Genomic DNA, 25,961 nt, shown 5'->3' with positions numbered 1-25,961 from the left:
GCTGCAGTAACTGCAGAGCTTGACCACCTTCTGCCGTAAGCATCTCTCTGCCCTCACACCTCCTTCCAGTTGTTCTAAACAGCCAGGAATTTCTCCTGCCAAGTGCTTGATCTGGAAAATTCTAAGTCCTCTATTCTGATAACAGACTGGGCTGTTATCACTAGGCAGGTATTGAGTACCTTCCATAAGTTGAGTTTCTAATGGAACAGTAGCAAGAATTTAGTGGGTACTTTACTCATTATGATGCTATTGAGAATGTTAGTGTTTTTGATTTGTGTTTGGTGTTCTAAAAATCACCAAGTAAGTGCTTTCCTATCCTTATGCCTACTGAGGGCTTATTTCTACTTACACCTTCCTTTGGTTTACAGATCATTTGGGTTTTATCAAGTGTCTTCATAAAATTAGCCTCTTTTTTTAGTTTTTTTATTATTATTGAACTGCTGCCTGAGTATATATTGGATTTGCTACAAGGTCTCCTGTATGCCTTATCATTCCAGACTGAGGCGGAGCTGCAGGAACGCTATTTTGAGCCACTGGTGAAAAAAGAACAAATGGAAGAAAAGATGCAAAACATCAGAGAAGTGAAATGTCGAGTAGTGACATGCAAGACGGTAAGCAACAGAGATGGTTGGGACTCATGGCCCTGTTTGTGCTGCTAGTATTGAGAGTCTGTGGGATGCAAGGCCATATCTTGTGACTGAAGACCTGCACATGTTATTTAATTAGGCTGGAAACAAACTACCTATGGAAACCAAGGATGTGGCTCCCTGCCTGCTTTGGCTGCTGAGCTCTGATGGTAGAGCATTAATGGATGAGGTTCCCCTCTCATCTGACCACAGCTCCCAGCTCTGCAGATAAGCCTCTAACATCTCTTTCCCCTTGACTACTGGATCCAAGTTATTCTTACCTCTCTTTCTCAAGTTCCTAATATATCCTCCATCTATAGTTCACAGTCCCTGGGACCTTGGTTGAACTACTTGACTTGGCATCTCATGTTATGATCAGTTACTGTTGTCTTTTTCTACTTATGACTTAACCTACCAAATTAAGTCTCAAGTCAAAGTGTAATTGCACTTTTTTCCATATTTACAGAATTTTCACCCTATGTCTGTTGGAAAATTCTAAGTCCTCTATCCCCGGCATTAATAAAAAATGGAAAATTTTGAATCTTGCTGAACACTGCTCTCTCCATTACCACTTACTCTACATATACCTGGGTGGCCAATCAGCCAAAGAAACATGTATGAGAAGGGAAGAGGCCTAGTTTACCAAGTATAATTTTCCTGATTTTTATTCCTTCTAAGACCTTAGATTCTCCTCTATATTTGGGGGTTGGCCTTGAGTCAGATGCCACCAAAAGGCAGGGCTTCCTTTAGCAAGTTTATGCCTTGGAGAATAAGTAAAGGGGATTATTTCAAACAATTTTTAGAAGAAAAAAAAGTCACCATTGCATTATACCTCAGATGACATTATACCTCTGACGACATGGTGAACCTGAGGATGTAGCTGGTGATTAGTTTCCTGTTGCTACTGTAAAAAATTATTACACAGTTGGTGGCTTAAAACAGTACAGATTTATTATCTTACAGTTCAGAAGTCTAACTGCACTAAAATCAAGGTGCTAGAAGGCTGCATTTCTTTCTGGAGGCTCTAGGGGAGAATCTGTGTCCTTGCCTTTTTAGCATCTAAGCCCTGCCTGTGTTCCTTGGCTTATCACCTGCTTCCCCCATCTTCAAAGCCAGCAACAATGGGTTAAGTCTTTCTCACATCAGTCACTCTTGACTTCCTGTTCTGCCTCTCTCTTCCACTTACAAGGACCTTTATGATTACGTTAGGTCCCCTTGGATGATCCAGGATGATCTTCCTATCTTAAGATCAACTAATGAGCAACCTTAAATGCTCGTGGGTTTTTTATTTATGTATATGTTTGTTGTTGTTGCATGCCATTGAGTCAATTCTGACTCACAATGGCCCTATATGACAGTAGAACTGCTCTGTATGGTTTCCAAGGCTGTAATCTTTATGAGAACAGACTGCCACATCTTTCTCCTGTGGAGCAGCTGCTCGCTTTGAACTGCCAACCTTTCAGTTAGCAGCTGAGCACCTAACCATTGCATCACCAGGGATGTATGTGTGTGTGTGTAATAAAGTCTTAAAATCAAGGGACTACAGTGAATTAGGACAGACCAACCTAAGCTATTTAGAAATTTATGATATTCTTCTGCCCTTACTATTGTCTTAGTATCACAGAAGATTATTATGTACTTCATGCTTGACTGTAAATTGACCAAGCATGTGAAAAGTGGTATCAGTATGCAGGAGAGTCAAGAAATCACACGGGTCACTGCAGCTAGAAGAAAAGGTGGCGAACTCCACTAGCAGCTACCTGGGTAGGACAAGAGAACAGTAAGTTATCACTGAGCAGATTAATGAGAGCTAGCCAGTTTCTCTGTCAGAGGGCTTCACTGGCTGTGTGTCCTTCTATTGGTCTCTATGCAGTGTGCCTACACCCATTTCAAGCCCTTGGAGACCTGCGTCAGTGAGCAACATGACTACCACTGGCATGATGGTGTGAAGAGATTTTTCAGGTGTCCATGTGGAAACAGAAGTATCTCCCTCGACAGGCTCCCTAAAAAGCACTGCAGGTATGAGAATTGCCTAGGGTTCTTTCCAATTCTTGGGTGATGCAGATCCGCTGGAATGTTGGACAATCGTTTTGTGAAGTTCAAGCCTTATTTCTGAGCCTTCTTACAGTTCCTGCATAATCCCGATACTAGAAATGTTAAATGAAAATTCCTTAAAGGAAAGGATCCTGCCTTCTTCACTGCCATATTCCCTGTACTTAACTATAATGCCTGGCCCATAGTAGGTCCTCAAAAAATGTTGAAGAATTAAACGACATATGGGAAGGGTGGGTTGGTGAATATATGTGTATTTGTTAGGGACTAGGATATGGGATTTTTTTTCATTCTACTTTAAGGAGTTATTTGTTCATTTAAAAAAAAAAAATTAACATTTGTGTGTCTTTTAAAGGTCTTCTGTTTTGTTTTTTTGTTGGGAGCTTCAGATTCAGAGGCAGAGCTGCTGTTGTGGACTGTTCACAAGGGCATCGTTCCTATAGAATGTGATGTTAATGATGTTCTCTGGAGTTAGGGTTGAGTAATCACTCCTCAGTTTGTAATACATTATTATCACTAGTCCGTTCAATGCCCTTCCCATTTAGGTATCCCCTTCCTCACTCCTATCCCACCCCCCCAACACCATAGTCAACCACGTGATTAATGTTATCCTTTTGTTTGTTTTCTCATAAAATGTGTATTGTATAGCAACATTTTCAATTTACACTAGTGGTATAATGTTATATATCTCATTTTATTTCTTTTTTTCACTCAGCTGTCTGTTTTTAGGATGTATCTGCTCACTCTGTATACATCTAGCCTGTTGTTTCTAACTGAAAATAGTACTCCATGGTGAGCATCCATCGCATTTCATCTATCTACTCTCCCCGTGATGGACACCCAGATTGCATCCACAGCCCCTCCACCATCCCCCTACATGTCCCCTTATGGCCCTATATAAGAGTTTCTTTGGGATATACCCAGGAGAGGAATTGACTAAGTAGTACTGGCTTGCTCTCCAGAATTGCCATACCAATCTACACTGCCACCAGACGTACGTGAGGGCCTCCAGATCATCATATCCTCACCAACACGTGGCATCGTGCAACTTTCTAATTTTTGTCACAGTGTACAAAGTGATATCCTATTGTTTTTACGTTTTCATCCATCTGATTATTTATATTTTCAATATCTTTTCATATGCTTTTTAGCCTTGTAAATTTCTTCCCTGTTAATATCTTATTCATTTTCCTATTGGGGTTCTTATCTTTTTGTTTATTTGCAGAAGTTTCTTGTGTATTTAAGATTTTTGTCCCCTTTAGTTTTAATTATTGCAAATATATTTTTCCAAACTATTCTGTTTAAGAAGTCTCTTCCCAATGTGACCCCACGCCCAAATTACAAGATTCTCTCCTACATTTTTTTCTCTTAACTTCATTTTTACCATTCATATTTTGTATCTTTAATTATTCTGGAAATCCTTTGTATAGGTAGTTTAGGGTCATCTACAAATAATGACTCTTCTTTTTCTTTTTCTTCTTATAGTGAGCCAGTTTTCCCAACACTATATACTAACTAGTTCAGGCTTTCCTCCATTGATAGTAATGTCCCTTGGTTGTATTTTAAGTTTCTATATGTCCATGGGTCTGTGTCTGAGATCTCTGTTTCATTGATCTATATGTTCTGGAGCCAATTCCACATGTCTTTATTTCTTCGGTGTGGTGTGGTATATCTTAACTGGTACAGCAAAGGTTCCTCCCACTCCTTTTTACTCTTCTTTTTCAAGATTGACCTAGATTTTCATATATTCTTCTACATAAATTTTAGAGTTTATTGACTTCTTCAAAAAATTCCAACTAGAATTTTGATTAGAGTTGTATTAATAAATGTTGGGCATTATGTACAAAAAAACTGTGGGCTGGCACTGAGGTTGTCCTTCTCCTGAAAGAGCTCACTCTCCTTCAGCTGGGCATATCACCTTAACTTTGTGTCAGGACTGGGCTGAGTCACTGAGTTATAGCCCTGGTAAAGCTAAGTCTACTTCTCGTTAGCTTCTGGACCTTCAGTGTTTTCCCATGAGAGCCTGTTGTGTTCAAATATTAATCTTTGGTTTCCAAGACTATCAAGAAAAACTTTCCTCTGCTTTTCAAAGACTTTCTGCCTATGTCCCTGCAGCCCCAGAACTCAACAGATACCCCGATGGAAATATCAGCCATTGTTTGAGAACTCCTAGTCTACATCCAAAGTTCTACTGGTGGCTCTTCACCGGAACAAAATACAGGTTCTCAGCTCCCTGCCTGTGCCTACAATTGGCAAATGCTCTTAAGTTAAAAGTGCCTACAGAAGTCAGCTCATCTCCCCAAGGTTCTCCCTTCTCAGATCTGCTAGTTCTTATCTCTACATTCTCTAATGCTTTCAGTAAAAGATTTCTGTACTTTCTTTACTTTTTCTAGTTGTCCTAATGGAAGCAGTCTAAGCATACGTCTCTAAGCAGAAGCAGAAACCCTGAGTAGGATTGCAGTAAATGACTGAAATAATTTTGAGAGGGTCTGATGTCTTTTTATACTTAGTCATCCCCTTTTAGAACATGGAATGTCTCCATTTATTTAGATCATTTTCTGTAACTTTTCTTAGAGTTTTAAAGCTGTTTCATTGAGGTCTTGAGGATGCTTAGTTAATTCTTAGATATGTTAGAGTTACATGTTATAGTTCTAGGTATGCTGTTATTGTGAATGATGACATTTCCTATTGTATTTTTTAATTATTGGTGTAAAGAAATATTACTACTTTCTGCAAGTTGACCTTGCTTCTGGCAAGCTTACTGAACTGTTTTCCAATAGTTTGTAGATTTTTCTAGGTACATGGTCATCAGCAAATAAGGAAAGTTTTATCTCAACTCTTATACCCCTATTTCTGTTTCTATCCTGATAGGATTTGTAGTACCTCTAGTACTATTTTAAATAGTGGGAGTGATAGTGGACTTTCAGTTCTTGTTTTTATCTTGAAGCAAATGCTTCTAAATTTCTCCTTTAAGTATCTTTGCCAAGTTAAGGAAGATCTCTTCTATTCCTAGTTTCTGTGACTTTTTATCATAAATACATACTAAACATAATCAGACACCTTTCCTTCATTGTATGATTTTGTTTTCCTTTAATTTGTTAGTGTAGTATATTAAACTGTTAGGTTTTTCTGAAGTTAAACTTCTATTTCTTGAGTAATAATCCATGGTGTGAGGTAGCAATAGAAATACACAAAATATTACCACCAATAGATCAGGTATTCGTGGGAAATGAGGCTCTCTAAGTGATTGCATGTTTGATACCTTTCTATAGCTTTGTCAGAATGAGAAGTACAAGGAAGCTGGTTGGTTAGTTCTACTTTCGCTAGACAAAGTGGCGAAAGAAAGAAAATGAGCTCAGGGCTTCAGAGTCACAGCTTATGCACCACATAAACGACCGCAGTTTCCACATGAAAGAGAGCCTTATTTCTTTTTTTTTTTTAATAATTTTTATTGTGCTTTAAGTGAAAGTTTACAAATCAAGTCAGTCTCTCACATAAAAACTTATATACACCTTGCTACATACTCCCAATTACTCTCTCCTCAATGAGACAGCCCGCTCCCTCTTTCCACTCTCTTTTTGTGCCCATTTCATCAGCTTCTAAGCCCCTCTACCTTCCCATCTCCCCTCCAGGCAGGAGATGCCAACATAGTCTCAAGTGTCCACCAGATCCACGTAGCTCACTCCTCACTAGCATCCCTCTCCAACCCATTGTCCAGTCCAATCCATGTCTGAAGAGTTGGCTTCGGGAATGGTTTCTGTCCTGGGGCAACAGAAGGTCTGGGGGCCGTGACCACGTGGGTCCTTCTAGTCTCAGTCAGACCATTAAGTCTGGTCTTCTTATGAGAATTTGGGGTCTGCATCCCACTGCTCTCCTGCTACCTCAGGGGTTCTCTGTTGTCTTCCCTGTCAGGGCAGTCATTGGTTGTGGCCAGGCACCATCTAGTTCTTCTGGTCTCAAGATGATGTAGTCTCTGGTTCATGTAGCCCTGTCTCTTGGGCTTGTTATTGCCTTGTGTCCTTGGTGTTCTTTATTATCCTTTGATCCAGGTGGGTTGAGACTCATTGATGCATCTTAGATGGCCGCTTGTTAGCGTTTAAGACCCCAGACGCCACTCTTCAAAGTGGGATGCAGAATGTTTTCTTAATAGATTTTATTATGCCAATTGACTTGGATGTCCCCTGAAACCATAGTCCCCAAACACCTGCCCCTGCTTCGCTGACCTTCAAAGCCTTCAGTTTATTCAGGACACGTCTTTGCTTTTGGTTTAGTCCAGTTGTGCTGACCTCCCCCATATCGAGTGTTGTCCTTCCCTTCACCTAAAGTAGTTCTTATCTACTATCTAATCAGTAAATACTCCTCTCCCACCCTCCCTCCCTCCCCCTCCATCGTAACCACAAAAGAATGTGTTCTTCTCAGTTTAAACTATTTCTCAAGATCTTATAATAGTGGTCTTAATACAATATTTGTCCTTTTGCAACTGACTGATTTCACTCAGCATAATGCCTTCCAGGTTCCTCCATGTTAAGAAATGTTTCACAGATTCATCACTGTTCTTTATGGATGCATAGTATTACACTGTGTGAATATACCATAATTTACCCATTCATCCGTTGCTGGGCACCTTGGTTGCTTCCATCTTTTTGGTTTTGTAAACAGTGCTGCAGTAAACATGGGTGTGCATATATATCTGTTCGTGTAAAGGCTCTTATTTCTCTAGGATATATTCCAAGGAGTGGGATTGCTGGGTCGTATGGTAGTTCTATTTCTAGCTTTTTAAGGAAGCACCAAATTGATTTCCAAAGTGGTTGTACCATTTGACATTTCCACCAGCAGTGTATAAGTGTTCCAATCCCTCAACAGCCTCTCCAACATTTATTATTTTGTGTTTTTTGGATTATTGCCAGCCTTGTTGGAGCGATATAGAATCTCATTGTAGTTTTGATTTGCATTTCCCTAATGGCTAATGATGGAGAGCATTTCCTCATTTATCTGTTATCCACCTGAATGTCGTCTTTAGTGAAGTGCCTGTTCATATCCTTTGCCCATTTTTGAATCGGTTTATTTGTCTTTTTGTGGTTGAGTTTTAGCAGAATCATGTAGATTTTAGAGATCAAGTGCTGGTCAGAGATGTCATAGCTAAAGATTTTTTCCCAATCTGTAGGTAGTCTTTTTACTCTTTTGGTGCAGCCTTTAGATGAGCATGGGTGTTTGATTTTTATTAGCTCCCAGTTATCTGGTTTCTGTTTGGCATTTTAAATAATGTTTTGTATTCCGTTTATGCCATGTGTTAGGGTTCCTAATGTTGTCCCTATTTTTTCTTCCATGATCTTTATCATTTTAGACTTTATGTTTAGGTCTTTAATCCATTTGGAGTTCGTTTTTGTGCATGGTGTGAGGTATGGGTCCTGTTTCATTTTTTTGCAGATGGATATCCAGTTATGCCAGCACCAGTTGTTAATTTTCCCCGATTAACTGACACTGGGCCTTTGTCAAATATCAGCTGCTCATACATAGATGGATTTATATCTGGATTCTCAGTTCTGTTCTGTTGGTCTACGTGTCTGTTGTTGTACCAGTACCAGGCTGTTTTGACTACTGTGGCAGTATCATAGGTTCTAAAATCAGGTAGAGTGAGGCCTCCCACTTCGTTCTTCTTTTTCAGTAATGCTTTACTTATCGGGATTTCTTTACCTTCTATATGAAGTTGGTGATTTGTTTCTCCATCTCATTAAAAAATGTCATTGGAATTTGGATCGGAAGTGCATTGTATATATAGATGGCTTTTGGTAGAATAGACATTTTTACAATGTTAAGTCTTCCTATCCATGAGCAAGGTATGTTTTTCCACTTATGTAGGTCCCTTTTGGTTTCTTGCAGTAGTACCTTGTAGTTTTCTTTGTATAGGTCTTTTATGTCTCTGGTTAGATTTATTCCTAAGTATTTTATGTTCTTGGGGGCTACTGTGAATGGTATTGATTTGGTGATTTCCTCTTTGATGTTCTTTTTGTTGATGTAGAGGAATCCAACTGATTTTTGCATGTTTATCCTGTAACCTGATACTCTGCTGAACTCTCAGTTTCAGTAGTTTTCTTGAGGATTCCTTAGGGTTTTCTGTGTATAAGACCATGTCATCTGCAAATAGAGATAATTTTACTTCTTCCTTGCCATTCTGGATGCCCTTTATTTCTTTATCTAGCCTAATTGCTCTGGCTAGGACCTCCAGCACAAGAAAGCCTTATTTCTTGTGACAGAGCTGATATTGCCAAAAGCCAAACTCAGAGTCTTATAGTAAGAATGGCTGAATTACAATGCTGATTGAATTCCTAACCTCAAATTGTGTCTGAAGTTAAAGTGAGGGCATTGATTGGAAGAAGTGGGATCCTGAAACTTGGCATGGGGATATATGGACAGATAATAAGGAAGCTGGGTCACTAAACTCTGTTAAATCACTCCTGCCAACAGAAGCAGCCCTCTCACTCCCATCTGAAGAGATTACTCCATCTTTGCCAAGCCACCAATCCAGTAAAACCATTATCTCCTCCATCCCCATCTGATGAGATTAACCCAGCTGCGTCCGAAGAGCCTTTTATCTGAGTCATCCCCTGGAGAGGTGTCTGAGTAATTGGCTGGGGTATCACCTAAGGCAGACACCTTATAAAATATTGCTGAATGTTCTCAGAACACTTCCTACCACCCATTTTTGTTTCTAGACCTATAATTAGACTTAAGTACCAGTGAGCCTCTAAAGGTGAAGTACAAACCATGACCCAAGAGGAGGTATGCTATACTCCAAAAGAACTGCTTGAGTTTTCTAATATGTACAACAGAAACCTAGGGAATATATGTGGGAATGGCTATTAAGGTTGTGGAATAATGGTGCAAGGAACATAAACTTGGATCAGTCTGTGTTTACTGATACGTGCCCACTAAGGACAGATCCTTCATTCACTGTTTCAGCTTGAGAGCTTAGGAAAGGAACTAACAGTTTATTTGGTTGGCTCACTGAAGCATGGATTACATGGTGGCCGACACTAAATGAAGTTGAAATTTCAGTCCTGTCTTGGTATACTATAGAGGAAAGAATCCAAAGGCTTAGGGAAATTGGCATGTTACAGTAGATTTATCAGGTTAGACCCACACATGAAGTGCCCAGAGGACACACCTTTTACCACAATGGTGAGGAAGAAATTTGTGAAGGGAGCCCCAGCAGCCTTGAAGGCTGCTGTGATTGCTATTTTATGTAAGCCAGATTGGACAGTGGGAAGTGCCCTAACTGAATTAAGACACCTAACAACAGTGGGCAAAGACAGGGTGGGCGTGGTTACCATAATGGACAACAGAATCAAAGCAGTAACCAGAATAGTCTGATTCATATGGACTTTTGGCATTGGCAACTTAGTCATGGTGTCCCTAGAAGTGAAATAGATGGGATATCTACTAAATAAATTTGCTTGATCTGTACAAGCAGAATAATTCTGGGTCAAATGAACAAGAGTCTGACTCAAATTACACGAATAGAATGTCATGACCCCTCAATCAGTTCCCAGACTTGAGCAAGTTTACAGACCCACAACCTCTTGAATGAAGGGGAGGCTGGGTCCTCTTCAGGAAGGATCCCGCTGCAGTGCCCAGAATTTATACTGTTAATCTTTTCTCTGAGCCTTCCCAAAGGGATCTACAACCTTTTACAAGAGTGACTGTTCATTGGAGAAAAGGAAATAATCACACTTTTCAGGCATTTCTGGATACTGGCTCTGAACTGACACTAATTCTGGGAGGCCCAAAATGTCACTGTGACCCACCAGTCAGAGCATTGGCTTATGGAGATCAGGTTATTAATGGAGTCTTAGTTCAAGTTTGGCTCACAGTAGGTCCAGTGGGTTCCTGAACCCATCCTGTAGTGATTTCCCCAGTTCCAGAATGCATAATTGGAATAGATATACTCAGCAGTGGGCATAACTCCCATATGGGATCCCTGACAAGTGGCGTAAGGGCTATTATGGTAGGAAACGTCAAGTGGAAGCCATTAGAATTGCCCCTACCTGGGAAAATAGTAAACCAAAAGCAATACCACATTCCTGGAGGGACTGCAGAGATTACATTACTGCCACCATCAAGGACTTGAAGGATGCAGGAGTGGTGATTCCTAGCACATCCCCATTCAACTAGCGTATTTGGCCTGTGCAAAAAACAGATGGATCTTGGAGAATGACAGTGGATTATCAAAAACTTAACCAGGTGGTGACTCCAATTGCAGCTGCTGTTTCAGATGTGATTTCATTGCTTGAGCAAATTAATACATCTTACAGTATGCAGCTAATGATCCGGCTAATGGCATTTTCTCCATACCTGTTTCAAAGGACCACCAGAAGCAGTTTGCTTTCAGCTGGCAAGGCCAGCAGTATACCTCCACTGTCCTACCTGAAGCGTATATCAATTCTCCGGTCCTATGTTATAATTTATTCCACAGGGGCCTTGATCGCCTTTGCTTTCCCCAAGACATCATACTGGTCCATTACATTGCTGACATTATGCTGATTGGACCTAGTAAGGAAGAAGTGTCAGTGATTCTGGACTTACTGGTAAAACATTTGTGTGCTAGAGGATGGGAAATTAATTCAACAGACTTTCAGGCACCTTAAAAAAAAAAAAAATTTTTTTTTTTTTTTCCCCACCTCAGTGAAATTTCTACAGGTGCAGTGGTGTGGAGCATGTCAAGATATTCCTTCTAAAGTAAAGGATAAGTTATTGCATCTGGCCTCTCCCACAAGTAAAAAGGAGGCACAATGCTCATGGGCCTCTTTGGAGTTTGAAGGCAACATATCCCTCATTTGGGTGTGCTACTCTGGCCTAGTTATTAAGTGTCTTGAAAAGCTGCTTTTTTGAAGTGGCTCCCAAAGCAGGTTGCTGTCCAAGGAGGTCAGCCATTTGGGCCAAATAATCTGGCTGATCCGGTGGTGTTTAAAGTGTCAGTGGCAGATAGAGATGCTGTTTGGAGTCTGTGGCAGGCCCTTATTGGTGAATCACAGCACAGACCCTTAGGATTTTGGAGCAAAGCCCTGCCATCCTGTGCAGATAACTACTCTCCTTTTGAGAAACAGCTTTTGACTTGTTATTGGGCCTTAGTAGGGTCTGAACGCTTAACGCATGGCCACCAAGTCACCATGCAACCTGAGCTGCCCATCATGAACTGAATGTTGTCTGACCCAGAGGGTCATAAAGTTGAATGTGCACAGCAGCATTCCATCATTAAATAGAAGTGGTATATAGGAGATTGGGCTCCAAGCAGGACCTGAAGACACAAGTAAGTTGCATGAGGAAGTAGCCCAAATGCCCATGGTCTCCACTCCTGTCACATTACGATCCATCTCCCAGTCTGTACCTATGGCTTCATGGGGAGTTTCTTATGATCAGTTGACTAAAGAAGTTTATAGATAGCTCTGTGCAATATGCAGGCACCACTCAATGTGGACAATGGCAGCTCTACAACCCTTTACTGGGACCTCGCTGAAGAACAGTGCTGAAGGGAGATCCTCTCAGTGGGCAGAACTTAGTGCAGTGCACCTGTTTGTTCACTTTGCTTGGAAGGAGAAATAGTCAGCTGTGTGATTATATACTAATTTCTTGGGCTGGGGTCAGTGGTTTGGCTCAGTGATCGGGGAGTTAGAAGGAACATGGTTAGAAAATCAGTGACAAGGAGGTATGGGGAAGAGGTATGTGGATAGACTTCTCTGAATGGGCCAAAGAAGTGAAGATATTTGTGTCTAATGTGAATGCTCACCAAAGAGTGACCTCACCAGAGGAGGACTTTAATAATTAAGTGGATGAGATGACACATTCTGTGGAAACTAGTCATCCTCCATCCCCAGTCACTCCCATCATTGTTCAGTGGGCTAATGAACAAAGTGGCCATGGTGGCAGGGATGGAGGTTATACACGGGCTGAGCAACATGGACTTCCACTCACCAAGGCCAACTTGAGTATAGCCACTGCTGAGCCAATCTGCCAGCAAGCAGCAGAGACCAACATCGTGTCCCCAGTATGGTACCATTCCTCGAGGTGATCAGCCAGCGACCTGGCTTCCATCATGAAAAGGGCAGTGTTTTGTTCTTACTGGAATAGGCACTCACTTTGGATACAGATTTGCCTTCCCTAGATGCAGTGCTTCTGCCAGAACTACCATCCGTGGACTCAGGAATGCGTTATCCACTGTCATGAAAGCCCATACAGCATCTCCTAGGATCAAAGGACTCACTTCACAGCAAATGAAGTACAGCAGTGGGTCCATGTTCATGGAATTCACTGGTGTTATCATGTTTCCCATCATCCTGAAACAGTTGGCTTGATAGAACAATGGAACAGCCTTCTAAAGACATAATTATGGCATCCAATTTGTGGTACTGTTTCTCCCATAGCCAGGATTCATGGGTCCAGGAATCAAGAGGTGTGGAAATGAGAGTGGAACCACTCACTATTACCCTTAGTGACCCACTCTCAAAATTTTTGCTTCTTACTCCTGTGACTCTGTGCTGTGCGGATCCAGAGGTCTTAGTTCCAAAGGGAAGAAAGCTCCCACCAGGAGACAAAACACTGATTCCATTGAACTGGAAATTAAGAATGCCACACGGCCACTTTGGGCTCCTCATGCCTCTGGATCAACAAGCCAAGAAGGGAGTTACTCTATTGGCTGGTGTGATTGATCCTGATTACCAAGAGGAGATCAGATTGGTACTACATAATGGAGGTAAAGAAGAGTATGTATGGAACATGGGAGATCCCTTAGGATATCTCTTAGTACTACCACGCCCTGTGATTAAAGTCAATGGAGAACCATAGCAGCCCAATTCCAACATGACTACTAATGGGCCAGACCTTTCAGGAATGAAGGTTTGGGTCACTCAACCAAACGAAGAACTACAACCTGCTGAGGGTAAAGGGAATACGGGGTGGGTGGTTGAAGAAGGTAGTTGTAAATACCAGTTATGACCATGTGACCAGGTGCAGAAACAAGGACTGTATTTGTTATGAGTATTTCTTCCTTGTACATGTGCATCGAATTTTTTTTCTTCACTTATATAAGATGTAAACAGGGCTAGAGTGTTTTCGATTGTTCATGTGTCAGTTTTCATGCTAGGTACAAGTATGGCTTTATAATTATCTTTAGAGATTGTGTATGGTTTAGGGAGATGCATACGGGTGCCAAGTTGACAAGGGTTGGACTGTGATAGTTAAAGTTATGTATCAACTTGGCTGGGCCGTGATTCTCCGTTGTGGCAGTTATGATGTGGTTTGGCAGCTATGTAATGATGTGATCACTTCCATAATGAGATCTGATATAATGTGATCACCCCCATGACAAGATCTGCTGTAAGCAGCCAACCACTTGAAAGGGACTTTCCTTGGGTGTGTGACCTGCATCCAATATATGTGGATTTTCTGGCAAAGTTTGCTGGCTTTTGCTCTCTCTGAATCCTGCAGCTGGTTCCTCGTCTGACCTCCAGCTCTTGGGACTTGAGCTAGCAGCTTACCTGCTGATGTTGGAATTCTTCAGCCTCTGCAGCCTGTGAACTAGTGGCCTGCTGTCTTCCCTGCCAGTCTTAGGCTTCGTCGGCCTCCGCAGCCTGTAAGCCAGCAGCCTGCTGTCTGACCAGCTCCACTGGTCTTAGTTTTGCTAGACCCTGCAGCCTCATAAGTCAGAAGAAGCCTCCAGCCTGACCCATGGACTTGGGATATTCCTACCTCCTGAACTGCATGAGCCATTTCCTTGATATAAACCTCTCTCTCTCCCTATTCTCTCTCTCCCTATATATACATGCTTACTGATTTTGCTTCTCTAGAGAACCCAGCTTAAGACAGTAATTATTTGCTATTTTTGTTGTTTTTCTTTTCCTTTTTTTCAAGATCTACCTTGCCAGAGGTCTCTTTATTCTGTTTATGTCTTCAGAAAGCCATCTTCTATCTTAGTGAGTTCTTTCTGTTTTATTGAGTTCTGCACTTATGTTTATAACTTCTGCCCTTGTTTCTTTGAGTTTGCTTTGTGCCTTTTTGACAACTTCAGTTGAATGCTTAAACTCAACTTATTATTTTTAACCTTTCTCGTTTCCTCATAAATATATTTAAAGCCAAATATTTACCTCTAAGCCTTCTGCTTTAGTACTTACCCACATAGTTTGCCATGTAGTATTTTAAATATAAGTATTTCTTAATGTTTTTTATGATTTACTTCTTAACCTAAGGAGTAATAATGTTTAGTTTCCAGATATATGGAATTGTTTCTAGCCATCTTTTTTGTTATTAGTTTATAATTTTATTGCATTATTCCTAAAGGACATAATTTGTATGATATTGATCCTTTCAAATTGTAGGCAATTTCAAGATGGACTTTAGTCTTCTCAGGATTTTCTCACCAGGAGATTGTCACCAGCTTTTTTCTTTGCTTGTTTAATTCCTGGAGTCCATATTACTCGCACTTAAAGTTTTTCCAGGGCTGATTTGGGGGACGGGAGCCAGGAACCCACGGTAGTCCATAATTTGTCAGGAATCAGAAGCTGGTTTATGACTTTTTTATAATCTAGATTATAAATTTTTATAAGTATTTGAAGATCGATACCTAATTTTCTTTACAAAATAGATTACTAAAAATGTTGTAATAGCAAGTGCTTATATAAAACATAAGAGTATCAGAAAAAAGTCTGTTCGTTTAGGATAAGCAATAAGTACAACTCAAATCAAGGAGCAAGATGCTTCTTAAGCCTCCAGGTAGTCCTGTTATTTTTGTAAGAACAACTGTTTTGTCAGGAATTTTTCTTGTTAATTCTTGATCAAAAGGAGAGATCTACAGACTTTTTCTATAAAAGGCTAGAGAGTAAATAGTTTGGACTTTGTGGGTCATATGATCTGTATCACAACCATTTAGCTTTGCTGTTGTAACACAAAAGCAGCTATAAATAAACATGGGCATAGCTGTGTTCCAGTAAAACTTTATTTACAAAAATAAGTGACAGGCTGGATTTGACCCACAGGCCATAGTTTGCTGACCTAACTAGAACAGTGATTTGTTCATAATACCATCGTTGATCCATCAGTGGGCTGCGAAGTTCTTAGTATAGAACCAGTCTAAAAATATAGTGCCCCTCTCCTTTTTTAAAATCGTTTTGGTTCTTAAAGCCAACTTTAGAACAAAGAGAGTAGGTGGGCTATGGAATCTTTTTCTGATCTTAAATAGAACTGGGCTCTGTAAAGAATTATCAAGCCATTGATCTAGAGGCCGATTGGAATAGACATTTCTTTCCTCACAAATAGGCTTCAAGATAAGCTTCAAAAAATGAAGAGGACAATAATGTATAGTCTGTTTGTTTCTCTCAAGTAGAGTTCCTCAGTGTTTATGCCACCGAAGCCCACCTGAATCTGAATAACCTCTCCCATTAGAAGCGGTGGTCTACCTGGGCACCAACCCTTGATTCCCTCATGAGTCCATTCATAAACTTATTTAATCATTCAGTAAAATGGTTATGGTGGGCATCATGCTGTGCTTCAGAAATTGTGAAGAACAAATCAAACATGGTCCCTACCCCCAAAGAGTCCAAGTGAAGAAAACAGACATTGATTTACTAGTCATTCAATTGTGTAAATTAAAATCAGTCTACATGCTTGAAGGAAAGGCATATGGTGCTATTGGTATATGAGCGTTTCTGGGGAGATTTTGGTCTCACAGAGGGAGATGATCGGGGAAGTCACTGAGTAAGTCACTTTTGAGCTGATAAGTAAATGGTGAAGGAAATTAAGGAGGCCAAGAGGGGAGTGAGCAGTCTAGATAGAAGAAACAGCATGAGTAAATCTCTAAGAAGCCTGTGTAAGGTGGGGAAAGTTTCCCAGATACCAGGTGAGTTTCTACAAGCAGAGAATCACTGCTGTAGAGCTGAGGCAGAAGTGATTTATTCCTTTGCCCAGTGAAATGATCAGGACGGAGAATATTAATCTAGAAGTGTTCTGAAGCTATTTGATTTAACACACAACCCACCCCCATTTAAGAGATAAAAAAAGCAAGTGGAACCTATGAAGCAGACTAAGGAGGGCATGGCTGGAAAAGGTAGAAGGAAACTAAGAGAGAGTACAGTGTTATGGAAGCCAAGAGAAGAGAGTGTTTCAAGAACAAGGGTTAGCTGCGTTACATACCAAACACTAAGTGTGATAAGTACAGAAAAGTGTTCGTCAGGTTTTCAAAGGGACGTCTCTTCCATACTTTAAAAGGAGGGAAGGAAAGAAAAGGATGTGTACTGTGCAGGTACGCTTAAAGGTTTCTTGGCAGTAAGTTGAGGGGGTTCCTCTCGAATGGCTTGTTTTCATTGTAAGGAAGGAGATGAGGTTATCTGCTGACAGAGAGTTATAAGGTGAGTAGTTTGAGGAGAATGGAGAAAGTTTGAAGGAGTTGTTGTGGGGAGCAGGGCCCAAGAGAGTACTGATTCATGAAATAATGGATGGATTGATGGGCTGCATTGCACTTTATAAATTTATAGTTTCCAGTCTGCATGGGTTGTACTCAGCAGCCAAGAGGTAGGTGTAGAAGAAGCAGGCCATTAATTGGATACAGGGCTTGGGTTTTGCCAAGTGGAAGAAATGAAGTGTCAGAGAATTGCTAAAAGCTAGGTAGAGAAATGACAGAATGGTCTTCTTCCTTGAGTGGAAGTTGAAGAATGGCAGAGATGGAAACATATCTAGGTCCTAGCAACCTTCTGATGGATAGAGGGTACCTCAGCCTTTCAGGGCTGGTTACAGGAAGTTCAAGTCTCTTGTAGATAGATAACAACCAGTCTCTACAGTGGGAAGGCGGAGAGGCTCAGAGCTGAGACCATGGCATGCTGACTCTCAGGGAAAAAAAGATGAGGCAGGCCAGGCACTCCCCTGTTCCCAGGTCACCTCTGAAACCCAAGGGTGCTGGAAAACATATTTCTGTAACTTATATTTCTTTTCTCTTTTTATCTTCCTTCCCCACAGTAAACCTAGTAGAAAATAGGCTTTCACTGTTGTGTCCACATTCCTTCTTAGGTTGGACTGCCCCACCGTGTTAAAAATGAGGGCAAGGGTATCTAGACTCTTTGAGTAGTAAAAGAGTAAAGGTTTTTGGGTTGTGAAGAAAAAAGAAGAATTATCCAGACTAGAAAGAAGATTCATCCTTTCTTGTTGCATCCTTTTAGCTCCAGAAAAGGAGAAAGGGGCAAGCCACAGGCTAGTCTCCCTCAGAGGGTTCACTTCCTAAATCTGAATCTCACCCCAGCAGCCATCCGTCATAAACCAGGCTTGCACTCATCACATCCAGTTGGTTAAACCCAGTTCACGTGGAGGTGACTCTGACTCACGGTGACCCCATGTGTGTCAGACTAGAATTGTGCTCCATAAGGTTTTCAGTGACTGATTTTTTAGAAATAAATCTCCAGGCCTTCTGAGGCTCCTCTGAGTGGACTCGAATATCCCAGTTTCTGCTTAGCTGCCAAACACAACCACCAGGGACACGGTGTTAACAGCCTTGTTATAATATTATATGGAATTCCAACTCCGAAGTATCTATAGCTTGTTAAGGAGTTGAAGACCATATCTCAACTCATTGGAGTATTTATTTTTAATATCATTACCATATAGCCTGAGATTTGACCTATAATATGAGTGTCCCTTTGATCAGATTCTCTTTGAAATTGGATACTCTTCCCCTGAATTAAGCAGTGCTGTCTTTATGTGTGGCCCTGTACATCACCTGCTGAGTAAATCTACATTTTCTGTTGCAGTAATTGTGGCCTCTTCAAATGGGAACGGGACGGAATGCTAAAGGTATGTCATTTGCAAACTGACTAATTTTAGAAACCCATGCAAATAATATTGAATCATTTCTGATTAAAATATTTTTGTTTTTCTAGGAAAAGAAAGGCCCAAAGATAGGAGGAGAAACCCTGTTACCAAGAGGAGAAGAACATGCCAAATTTCTAAATAGCCTTAAATAACCGTAAACTTCAGTCATTTTCCCACCTCCTGCCTTACTTCTGGTGGTTCCAGAAAAGCAAAAAGCAAGGTATTGGCTCTGTGTTGCCCACGTACTCATTGATGCATTCAAAACAAATGCGTATTAAGCCCATAAACTTTGCCTGCTTACCGTCCTCCATCGTGTTGGTTTGACAATACCAAATTTGACTTTGACATTGGAATAGCAAATCAAGGTATCGTTGTCTTTCCTGTTTCTCCCTGTTGATGGCTACATTACTGCACTCACACAATGCCACACAACTGAAGGTAAATCAAGAGCCATATTTCTGTATCTCTGAATTACAAATTGTGCAGTATGACTTCTTTATCAGGATAAGGTTCTATGGGGACACCCAGAGGCAAAAAAAAAAAAATTAATATATCTTAACTCTCACCCCAGGCAAGTTGCCTAAGTTCTGAGCTTCTGTTTCCTTATTTGTAAGTAAAGGAAGGTTGGACTAAGTCATCTTGAAATGGATCTCTTAGAACTTAGATTCTACAAAAAGTAACTTTTTTCACATCTAGTTAATTATGGTCTTGATGTACTGATATTAAAAGGCAGATACTTTCTTTTGTTCTACTGTTATATCTGTTTTGTTCTTTGAAATTGATCAAGTCATTGAACCCACTTTGCATTTCAGTTATTTTATGTATGTGTATGTATGGGCTCCCTGTGCCCTTATAATATTATGGAACTCTGTAATCTAATTTTAAAGTATGGTTTTATTTAAGTATGGTTTAAAGAGACTTGGAAACCTCAAACCTAAATGAATGCAGAATTTGAGAAACTGTGGAGCATGACTGCAAAACAAACATCCCATAAGGACAGAATCCCATGGAGTTAGGAATTTTTAGATACCTTATTGTACACATCAATAATTATAGGTCAAACAACATGTAAATTACTACCAAAAAAAATCTTCTAAGGAGATTCCTTTGCCTGGACAACTTGGTTTTCCAAATGTCATTTGACCTAAGTGAATGCTAGCACCACCTAAAGATTGGGTAAATTGGTAGGAATATTGTATTGAGATTTGAATTCTAGTTAGATTAGGTTTTCCCCAATATGGCATTACATTAGGAACAAAGTATGTATAGGAGGTTTTAAAGAGTCAAAAATAAAATTCATGTGTCTTAGATTTCATAAAACTCTGCCCATACGGGTAGAAGGTGCTGTGCCTGACCCTTGTGTTTCCCCTAAGGTTATACCATAATAACTATACTTAAAGGAGTAATTCACTTTTTTTTTTTTTTTTTTACTGACTAAGGTGTTTAATTCTGAATGAAAACCATAAACCACTTGACTATTTTTAATGGTTCATTTCGAGTAGATGTATTTGCCTGAAATTTAAAACAGAGTTATGTATTTGAAGTAAGTCACAACCAAACTGGAACACCAGGAGGCCCTTTAACTGAATGATCCCCTTCCTGTATGAGAAATACGTTTTTATCTGGGAATTGTTATCACTTGTATATTGTATATGAGAAGTGTAATATTCTTATAAAAGTTGATGGTGAGCTGAATCCGGATGCCTTCCTTTTTAAAATCTAATATTTTTAAATGATTTAAAAATGTGTTCAAGTTACTTCTCTGTTATACCAGATCCTAGGTTGCGGGGGTGGGGAGTGGTATTTTATTTGAAATGCTTTCTGTATGTACTTTCTTACACTATGAGATACTCATTCAGGGATAAATCAGGGGGGCAGGGTAAGGGTAGGTGGGGGAGTCTTACTTGTTTGCAACGAAAATATGATTCACCAGTGAGATCAGTATCTTATTCCTATCTCCTTTATCAAGGTGTATTAATTGCTTTCACATAAATTCAATATCTGTGTTTACTTTTCCCATAACCTGTCTTTGATAACTGGAGTTTATTGTATAATCACAGGCCTGATGGCAAATTTTTTTTAGCTTACTTGGATCACTATGTGGAGAAAAGCCACACAACAGTAATAAAGGGGGTAAAAGCTGGAAGCCATTTCACCCAAGACAGGACGGATAGAACTGGAGTTATATATAGCCTTTGCCATCAAATCGATTTTGACTCATAGCAACCCTATAGGACAGAATAGACCTCCCTGTAGGGTTTCCAAGGCTGTAATCTTTACTGATGCTGACTACCACTGCCCCATCTTGCTCCCGTGGAGTGGCTGATGGGTTCAAACTGTTGACCTTTTGGTTAGCAGCCAAGCACTTAACCATCAGGCTTCTTAAAATAATATATAAAATGTACGTTGTAATACATATATATAGTGTTTCCCAAGCCTGAGCAGGGTGTGTACATAGTGATCTAAGTAAGCTAACAAAAACTGGCTGTCACGGGAAATCTGGTTGATCTGAATGTTATAATACTTATAATGGATTTTTTTTTTTTTGGCATGCTTTTTTCTGTTTAGAGAAATAAATGACGTTTTAAAGAAAATCATCATCTTTGCGTTTTTAAAATAAAATAGATTTTCCTTAACAAACAAAAGGAAAGGAAAACTGAAGAATTTTAGATAATAACGATCCAGAATAGCAAATAAAGAACTTCTGAATGACTGGCGTGTAATCTTCCCCAAAGGAAACTTAAACCATTAAAAGCTTCGGGTTGAGGCACAGCAGAGCTAATGGGAAGAGACTGCATGAATTGGTTTTCTGTGTAGAAGCTGATGCTAGAAGTAAAACTTGAAACAGTGACGAATCTGTGAAACATTTCATAACATGGAGGAACCTGGAAAGCATTATGCTGAGGGAAATTAGTCAGATGCAAAAGGACAAATATTGTATAAGACCACTATTATAAGATCTTGAGAAATAGTATAAACTGAGAAGAACACATTCTTTTGTGGTTAAGAGAGGGGGAGGGAGGGTGGGTGGCAGATGGTTATTTACTGATTAGTTAGTAGATAAGAACTACTTTAGGTGAAGGGAAGGACAATACTGAATACAGGGAAGGTTAGCTCAACTGGACTGGACCAAAAGCAAAGAAGTTTCCGGGATAAACTGAAGGCTTTGAAGGTCAGCTGAGCAAGGGTGGGGGTTTGGGGACTATGGCTTAAGGGGACTTCTAAGTCATTTGGCAAAATAAATTCTATTATGAAAACATTCTGCATCCCACTTTGAAGTGTGCTGTCTGGGGTCTTAAATGCTAACAAGTGGCCATCTAAGATGCATCAATTGGTCTCAACCCACCTGGATCAAAGGAGAATGAAAAACACCAAGGTCACAAGATAATTATGAGCCCAAGAGACAGAAAGGGCCACATGAACTAGAGACTTATATCATTCTGAGACCAGAAGAACTAGATGGTTCCCGGCCACAACCGATGACTGCCCTGACAGGGGGCACAACAGAGAACCCCTGAGGGAGCAGGAGAACAGTGGGATGCAGACCCCAAATTCTCATAAAAAGACCAGATTTAATGGTCTGACTGAGACTAGAAGAATCCCGGCGGTCTTGGTCCCCAAACCTTCTCTTGGCCCAGCACAGGAACCGTTCCCGAAGACAACTCATCAGACATGGAAGGGACTGGACAATGGGCAGGAGAGAGATGCTGATGAAGAGTGAGCTACTTGTATCAGGTGGACACTTGAGACTGTGTTCACATCTCCTGTCTGGAGGGGAGATGGGAGGGTAAAGAGGGTTAGAAACTGGCAAAATTGTCACGAAAGGACAGACTGGAAGGAGGGAGCCGGCTGACTTAGGGGGAGAGTAAATGGGAGTAAGGTGTATATAACCTTACATGTGACAGGCTGACTTGACTTGTAAACTTTCACTTAAAGCACAATAAAAATTATTTTAAAAAAAATGAGTAAAACTTGATGTTTATAGTAGGTTAGATGTGTCTGATGACATTTATTTTTAAAAAATCTGGAGAGTAAACCTGTTTGCCTAAGTATGTCACAGATAACTACTCATCAGAGCTTCTACTCTACAAGGAAGATAGGCATCTTGATTGCATGGGTAAAGATTTGGAAACAGTACAGTTCTCAGGAAGGATGAATGGCTCAAACAATGAAATTCCAACTGTATTTGCCAATTTCAAGGAAAGAATCAGCAAGATATCTAAAGAAAATAATATGGAAGCACAAAAGAAACAAGAAATCGGTTGGCTTCAGTTGATACAGTTTTTGAAAAAACTGTAGAAATTTTTGAAGATTAAGAGGAGCCACAGAATAGCTGAGCTGCTGGACGGTACAGAACAAAGTGGGAAAGAGCCCCATGCTGTCCTACGTAGGTCAGACCATATCTCCACTGTCAACTGCATTTTGGAGATCACCCTTGGAGAGTTTGCCAAAGTGGAGAAAAGCCACACAACAGTAACGAAGGGGGTAAAAGCTGGAAGCCATTTCACCCAAGACAGGACAGACAGAGCTAGAATTATATATAGCCTTTGCCATCAAATCGATTTTGACTCATAGCAACCCTATAGGACAGACTAGACCTCCCTATAGGGTTTCCAAGGCTGTAATCTTTACTGATGCTGACTACCACTGCCCCATCTTGCTCCCGTGGAGCGGCTGATGGGTTTAAACTGTTGACCTTTTGGTTAGCAGCCAAGCGCTTAACCACTGTACTACCAGGCTTCTTATAATTCTATATAAAATATACACTGTAATAGTGTTTCCCAAAACAGGACCAGATCAGGAATGTCCCTATTCTGCAGTTAAGGAAATTGGTTAAGTAATTTGAATATATGGGTTGAAATCAGAATTGGAACCAAGTCTGTGGTAACATGTTGCTTGAATAAAGACTTCTCTAGTGGTATTTTTAAAATCAACTTTATTAAAGTACAAATTTCCTACAGTAAAAGACACACATTCTAAGTGTACAGTTCGATAAATTTTGTCAAATGTATACACACCCATATAACTACCACCATAAGCAAGATAAAGGACACTTCCACCACCCCCAAAGGTTGCCTAGTACCATTTCACTATCAGTCCCCACCTCAGCCCCAGGCCATCACCGGTGTGCTTCCTATCACTATAGCATAGATTTGTTTTTCCTACAGTTTCATATAAAGGGAATCATACAGGATATACTCTTGTGTCTGCCTTTCACTCAGCATATTTTGAAATTCATGTTGCATGTATCAGTAGTTCATTCCTTTTTATTGCTGAGTATTCCACTGCATGGTTATCCACCATTTGCTTGATTCACGTCTTGATGGACATTTGGGCTGGATTGTTTCCAGTTTGGGGCTGTTATGATTAAAGCTACATATACTCAGGTATCAATGCAAGTGATAGCAGCAGCAAGAGGCAAAGGAGAAGCATCGATTTGGAAGTCAAATAAAAAGTTATTAAACATCACGAAGGTGGAAAATCGGTGAATGCTATTTATTGCTTGTGATTTAGGCATGTTTACACAATGTCCGAACCACATAACGTCCTATTTCACAGAATGTGTCCTGGCTAAGTGATGCATGACTGTATATGTGATTATACAGCACATAGATTTCTAACATTTAATAAGATAACCTTTAGTGTGATGGGCAAGAGAAATTTTCATAAAGCAAAACATAATTTTATTTAATAATTTATCTTCTTTGGCGAAGTGTCTTCACCCATTTTATTATTTGTTTGCTCTTTTGTTATTGGGTTGAGTTGTAAGAGTTCTTTCCATATTCTGGATACAAGTGTTTTGCAGATATATGTAGAGTTAATTTCTTTTTTCCCCCTGTGGCTTGCCTTTTCAAGGAGCACAAGTTTTTTCATCTTGATCAAGTCCATTTTATCAATTTCTTCTCTTTACAGTTCATGCTTTTTGTAACCTAGGTAAGAAATCTTTGCCTCCTTTAAGGTCACAACAATTTTTCTCTAATATTTCCTTCTAGAATTGTTATATAGTTTTAGCTTTCACTTTTAGGTTATGATCCATTTCAAGTTAATGCTGGTATATGCTGCTAGGTTAAGACTTGAGGTTCATTGTGTTCCTTGTGGGTAACCAGTTGTTACAGCACCACTTGATGAAAATACTATAATTTCCTCATTCGGTTGCTTTGGCTCCTTTGTCAACAATTTACTTTTTTTTTTTAAATCTATTTCTGGACTTGATTATGTTACCTTAAACTATATGCAATTTTATGTTAGTACCACACTGTCTTAATTACTGTAGCTATAGGAGGTTTATAATCAGGTAATGTCAGTCCTCCAACTGTGTTTTGTGTTTTTGTTTTTGGCAATTCTAGGTCCTTTGCATTTCAATATAAATTTCAGGATCACTTTATGAATTTCTTAAAAAATAAAAACCCTGATTTTTTAAGTGTGTTATTACCTTATAAAATCATAGAACATACCAAAGTTACCAACTGTGAGCTAGAACATTCATATTTAACCAATTTGCTTTTGGATGAATCTCTTAAGAGCTAGAGATAGAACTTTTAAATTATGATAACCTTGCCAAAGAATTAGAACATTATTGACTAAAAATGAATTAGAGATGAAATAACCCAACCAAATGAAACTGACAAAGTATATAACAAAGTTTTTAAGTTTTAAAAATCATTCTGGGCCTCACAAAAATGACCGTCTCCTCCCAAAGAATCTAAATAAATGAAGACACGTGATAATAAGTTGCAAATTCTCCCCAGGAACATAACACAAGATTTCTTTTAAGAAAATAAAATGACAGTATTCATCTGGGGTCTTAAAAGCTAGCAAGCGGCCATCTAAGATGCATCTATTGGTTTCCACCCACCTGGAGCAAAAGAAAATGAAGAATACCAAAGACACGAGGAAAATATGACCCCAAGAGCAAGAAACGGCCACATAAACCAGAAACTCCCATCAGCCTGAGACTGGAAGAACTAGGTGGTGCCCGGCTACCACCAATGACTGCCCTGACAGGGAACACAACAGAGAATCCCTGATGGTGCAGAAGAAAAGTGGGATGCAGACCTCAAATTCTAGTAAAAAGACCATACTTAATGGTCTGAGACTGGAAAGACCCCAAAGGTCATGGCCCCTGGACTCTTAGCCCAATAAGGCACAAAATGATACCAGTGAGGAGTGTGCTTCTTAGCTCACATAGACACATGAGACTATGTGGGCAGCTCCTGCCTGGAGGTGAGATGAGAAGGCAGAGGGGGACAAGAGCAGGTTGAATGGACACGGGAAATACAGGGTGGAGAGAAGGAGTGTGCTGTCACAGTTTAGGGAGAGCAACTAGGAACATGTAACAATGTGTGTATGGGTTTTTGTATGAGAAACTGACTTGAATTGTGAACTTTCATTTAAAGGACAATTAAAAAAAAAAAAAGATGCCAGTATATGCAAAACCGG

The 25,961-nt window shown here is 40.0% G+C and overlaps 1 protein-coding gene across 3 annotated transcripts in view; it reads left to right on the top strand.

The window, feature by feature from the left end:
- MCM10 (minichromosome maintenance 10 replication initiation factor) overlaps positions 1-21,097 on the top strand; it is a 47,160-nt gene extending 26,063 nt beyond the window's left edge. For 2 of the 3 annotated variants that reach the window (XM_049881975.1, XM_049881976.1), the window contains exons 17-20: positions 498-611; positions 2,500-2,645; positions 18,461-18,503; positions 18,590-21,097. In XM_049881975.1, the coding sequence (XP_049737932.1) occupies positions 498-611; positions 2,500-2,645; positions 18,461-18,503; positions 18,590-18,673 (387 nt within the window). In that variant the 3' untranslated portion in view covers positions 18,674-21,097. The other variant, XM_049881977.1, reaches the window with a different exon arrangement.
- The last annotated feature ends 4,864 nt before the right edge of the window (positions 21,098-25,961 follow it).

This window comes from Elephas maximus, chromosome 4 (assembly GCF_024166365.1).
Source record: "Elephas maximus indicus isolate mEleMax1 chromosome 4, mEleMax1 primary haplotype, whole genome shotgun sequence".
NCBI lineage: Eukaryota > Metazoa > Chordata > Mammalia > Proboscidea > Elephantidae > Elephas > Elephas maximus.
The sequence above is the reverse complement of the archived record's forward strand: the minus strand, read 5'-3'. Positions and strand labels throughout refer to the sequence as shown.